Source organism: Etheostoma cragini, chromosome 12, assembly GCF_013103735.1.
Source record: "Etheostoma cragini isolate CJK2018 chromosome 12, CSU_Ecrag_1.0, whole genome shotgun sequence".
Taxonomy (NCBI): Eukaryota; Metazoa; Chordata; class Actinopteri; order Perciformes; family Percidae; genus Etheostoma; species Etheostoma cragini.
Genome location: NC_048418.1, coordinates 3,161,877 through 3,167,039, shown reverse-complemented (window position 1 = coordinate 3,167,039; position 5,163 = coordinate 3,161,877). Strand labels below are relative to the sequence as shown.

Genomic DNA, 5,163 nt, shown 5'->3' with positions numbered 1-5,163 from the left:
CACACACACACACACACACACACACACACACACACACACACACACACACACACACACACACACACACACAGGAGCCCAGCAGGCACAGACCTTGAATCTATTTGCCATCCCAGAACCACTATCACAGCAAGGGCCTTCAGGTATCTCTGTCCCTGGACTCCGGTCAAGGCCATCACACACACACACACACATACACATGCAAGATGCATGGAAACCGATTTCCTAGAGAAATACAAGTACGATAACCTGCTAGATCATTTTACTTGATACTATTTCACAGGAGATTCCCGATAGGAAAACTTTATGATTGTTTTATGCTACAAAATAAAATGTAAGATTTGTAATTGAGATGAGTCTTTCTATTAGGCTTTTAAAGAGACTATGGTATTTATGTCAATTTAAACCAAATGGATTTGTTGATATATCTTATGAATAATTTTGTTTTACAGTAACTGATCAGATTTCACAATCCTGACTGCAGGATTTGAACATCAATCACCATCTGAACATATAACAGTAGTTATGATTGTTTTTAGCTGAGAAATGCAGAAAAAAATCCTCCTCCCTTTCTGTATACATGTAGGGTTATTGCAAATAAACCCCTTGCTCATTTTGTTGCACAACCAATATTGACGATTACTAGAAACCTTTTCATTTTGCACCGACTCCAGTTATGACAGCATACCAATCGTCTGAATCCGCCCTTTGGACGGGGGCAGGTATAAAAACCTGACACTCACTGCCTGTCATCACATGAGGTTGAACCGGCATTCCCCACACAGGCTGCTTGCATCATTTTCAGTGACCAGCAATGCATTTATAGTCTCTGAGTTGGAAAACTCTAGGAGCCTAGGGTAGCATCTTTATCACATCTTTAATAATCCTTTTTTTCCAGGACTGTTGACTTAAATGAAGCAGGCCACAGTTAGTTAATCCCAGTTCCTGTCAGTGTGCTCTGTGTGGACCTTTGGTAGCGTTTGGCTTCCTCTCATCGTCATCATCAACAACATCATGACCCTTAGCATCGCTCTGATCTGGGCAGTGGTGGTGGGATTCTGCTGCCTTCTATGGCTTGCTGTGGGGATACGACGCAGGTAAGACCACACATACAGTACGTATGTAACCACTGTTATGTAGTCACTGTGCGTGCCATACCAATGCATGCAGTGTGTGCTAATCAGACAAAAGCTTTTATACAAATGCTGTTTTTTTTTTTTTGGTAAGCCGACTGCAATTGTGTCAGTGCTCAGCTGCTGTAGTCAGATTGACTGAATCTGAGAAAGGTTTCTATTGTAAAAAATATATGTTACAAAGAGTTTTGTTTACAAGTGTCATAATGCCATTCAGGCTGGCTGGTATGACAACATTGGTAACTAGTGTGTAATGTTTTGGAAATGTTGTTGTTGGGAGGGTCACGATTCAACTCACTGAAAAAGGGTGCAGTATGACTTATTTGTTGTTATAGTATTTTGGTAGGCATTTTATGTTTTCATTTGACAGGCAATAGTGGGGTGGGGAAGAAAGCATGGTATGTTTGCATGCAATTACATGCTCAACACCCTAAAACCCTCAACCAAAGGTGGCCGAGGGGTTAAAAGCGCCGACAATGAAACGCAGCGCCCCTGGTTTGCAAAAGGTTTGGACTTGTGTTGCAGGATTATAAAAAAGGCTCACTAAACTTACTTACTTAACTTAGTACTTCATCAGTGAATGAATAATACTTTTGTCTGCTGTTTAATACCATGGCATACTATATTTGGTTGTTTAAGGTCATCAGATTACCTGGACAACACAAAGGCTGTTTTGTGGATTCTGATAATTCACCCATGTCCTGAACAGGGCTGTGAAAATGCAAATGAAACATTTCCATTTTAGACATGCAGGGTTTCTAATGGACAAAGAGCATTCAAATTCCATGATGACTTCCCTGGCTTTGGGTTGAATCACTATTAGTAAATATCTGTCAGTTATAGTAAAAATGAGCTTAACTCCTTAACGCCTCAAAACATGGATAGCTGAACTGTTAGAGCACGTGCCCCATGCACAGAGGTTATAAGCCCTCGCCACAGTGGCCGTGCATTCAATACTGACCTGCAGACCTTGCTGGAAGTCATTCCCCCTCTCTCCGCTGTCATGTCTATGCTGACCTAAATGACCTAAATTGACCTTCCATCACTGTGTATTTGTTTTGGCTTATACTCAATATTGCCTGCTGTCTCTTTCTTGTCAACAGGCAACCTGGTGAGCCTGCAGTTGAGAATGGCTTCATCCCCTACCTGGGTTGTGCTCTGCAGTTCGGAGCCAACCCTCTTCAGTTCCTTCGCAGCCGCCAGAAGAAGTACGGCCATATATTCACCTGCAAGATCGCAGGCAAGTACATCCACTTCCTGTGTGACCCCTTCTCTTACCATTCAGTCATCCGACAGGGGAGACACCTGGATTGGAACAAGTTCCACTTTGCAACATCTGTCAAGGTAAATATTCTGATTTGATCTTTTATTATTCATACCGAGTTTGGTAATGATATTTTTCATCTTCCGTGGAGGACATTTTAATGCTCCCAGTAAGTCCTTCAATGGTCCTAAACTTTGTCTTCCTACTCTCTTCAGGCATTTGGCCACGACAGCTTTGACCCTCGCCATGGCCACACCACAGAGAACCTTCACCAAACCTTTCTGAAGACGTTGCAGGGTGAGGCTTTGCCCTCCCTGATAGAGACCATGATGGGCCACCTCCAGGATGTCATGCTAAGGTCGGGCAAACTCAGCCCCAGCAAGGACCATTGGGAGGTGGATGGCATCTTTGCTTTCTGCTACAAGGTCAGTCATGTGGTCCAGACTTTGGACTGGAAGCATTCAAAATGTATTTATCAGAGCAACTGTAAGAGGTAGTCTACCTTCGGGACTAGGGCTCTAAAATTTATAGTGGATACATTCTGGATTAGATTGACTCACAAAATTGACTTCTAAATTTTGTTCAACAAAGTCAATATTCATGGCTGCAACTTCATGAAAAATTGAGAAAATTACCCGAGAGACTTAAGTAATTATTCAAGTTTGGACACTGTGTCCTCTTTGCATTTCCATAACCCCAGGCCCTACATTTGGACTTAAATACAACAATCCCAAGAGTCCTAACAGGTTTCCTTTTGTCCTGCTGTTCTCCAGGTGATGTTTGAGTCCGGCTACCTGACTCTGTTTGGTAAAGAGCTCGGTGAAGACAAGTGTCAGGCTCAGCAGGCGGCTCAGAAAGCCTTGGTGCTCAACGCTTTGGAGAACTTCAAAGAGTTTGACAAGATCTTCCCTGCGTTGGTGGCTGGCCTGCCCATCCATGTCTTCAAGAGTGCCCACAGTGCCAGAGAGGTTAGTGGGCTTTTCCTACGATAATACAATTATAAACTGCCTTGATCTGATGCCACAATGCCTCTGTGCTGCTATTCCTTCTTTTTTTAAGCAGTATTAGGTTGACATAAGAGAAACTCAAGTATTTCAATGTCTTTTATTCTTTTCAAATCTCTAGAACCTAGCAAAGACAATGCATGCTGAAAAGTTGTCCAAGAGAGAGAACATGTCTGATCTGATCTCCATGAGGATGATCCTGAATGACTCCCTATCTACCTTCAATGATGTGAGCAAAGCTAGGACCCACGTCGCTCTGCTCTGGGCTTCCCAGGCCAACACCCTACCAGCTACCTTCTGGAGTCTCTTTTACATGATCAGGTATGATATTTTTCTCGTGATATACTTTTTGATTACTAAGTGGGCTCTCTGGAAATAAAACCGAAGGCAGCCACAAACGGATTGCTCAACTCAACATGTAATAGTGGTTCAGAGTCCTGTGTTAATGTCTACGCAAATAATCATTTAAACAATCTAGGAAAAGGATTATGAAAAAAGTTTGTGTATTCAATCTAATGAATAAGCAGTTGTCAGTCGGAGTAATTAGCTATTTGACTGCAGAGTAAACCAAGGTTGGTCAAACTAAAGGAAGATGGAGCTATAGCATCAAGCTACTTCACTGCAGTTGTGAAAGAACTCAAGGAAACTACAGTGATGAGTGAGACAAAAACAATTTCAAGTCTCTAACAGTTCTTTATTGTTGTTAATAAATCAAAAATTAAGCTGTCAGTTATCTTTCAGGTGTGATTTAACATAAAAAAAACGTATGTCTTTGCTTGCAAATAGCCTGGGGTTAGGGTTGCCTTTCTACAGGGCGTGTCTTACACCAGTAGACCAGAGCAACATTCAGTATCTAAGGGTGTGTTCCTGCACCTTTTCATCTAATGAAAATATCAGTACTGTGATAAACCAGTATTTTTTAGTCTACAGCATATACAGTATTTAAACCATGCATCACCATTTCATTCCACTGTAGGAAGCCAGACACATGGGGCTGTTTAAATGAAATGAAGCATTTATTCCCACATAGGTTGAAATCAAAGTTATCTAATGTAAGCAGTGACAGGGCCATGTCTAACTGCTCCTGTGTCTGTATTCAGGAGTCCCGAGGCTATGAAAGGAGCCCGACAGGAATTGCAGAAAATTTTGGAGGATTCGGGTCTGACGGTGGACCCCAGCGACCCCACCCTGAACCTGACCAGGGACCAGCTGGACAACATGCCTGTTCTGGGTAAGATTACCAATACATCACTAGAAAATAGAAGCACATTAACTAAGATTACTAAATGTATGTCTGCCATTGCCTGTTTCAGTTTATACAATAAACAAATGTGGTTTATGCACAGATTTTGGGCTTTTTTATTTTTTATTAAAGGTCCAATGACATGGTGCTTTTTGGATGCTTTTATATAGACCTTAGTGGTCCTCTAATACTGTCTCTGAAGTCTCTTTTATATAGACCTTAGTGGTCCCCTAATACTGTATCTGAAGTCTCTTTTATATAGACCTTAGTGGTCCCTAATACTGTGTCTGGAGTCTCTTTATGTAGACCTTAGTGGTCCCCTAATACTGTGTCTGAAGTCTCTTTTATATAGACCTTAGTGGTCCCTAACACTGTGTCTGAAGTCTCTTTATGTAGACCTTAGTGGTCCCTAATACTGTATCTGAAGTCTCTTTTATATAGACATTAGTGGTCCTCTAATACTGTATCTGAAGTCTCTTTTATATAGACCTTAGTGGTCCCTAATACTGTATCTGAAGTCTC

At 41.7% G+C, this 5,163-nt stretch overlaps 1 protein-coding gene across 1 annotated transcript in view; it reads left to right on the top strand.

The window, feature by feature from the left end:
- Positions 1-726: 726 nt before the first annotated feature.
- Positions 727-5,163, top strand: part of LOC117954613 (cytochrome P450 7A1) — a 7,595-nt gene continuing 3,158 nt past the window's right edge. The window contains exons 1-6 of the mRNA XM_034888554.1: positions 727-1,094; positions 2,234-2,474; positions 2,610-2,819; positions 3,168-3,362; positions 3,520-3,719; positions 4,499-4,629. Of these exons, the coding sequence (XP_034744445.1) occupies positions 1,012-1,094; positions 2,234-2,474; positions 2,610-2,819; positions 3,168-3,362; positions 3,520-3,719; positions 4,499-4,629 (1,060 nt within the window). The 5' untranslated portion in view covers positions 727-1,011. The remainder of the gene's footprint in view (positions 1,095-2,233; positions 2,475-2,609; positions 2,820-3,167; positions 3,363-3,519; positions 3,720-4,498; positions 4,630-5,163) is intronic.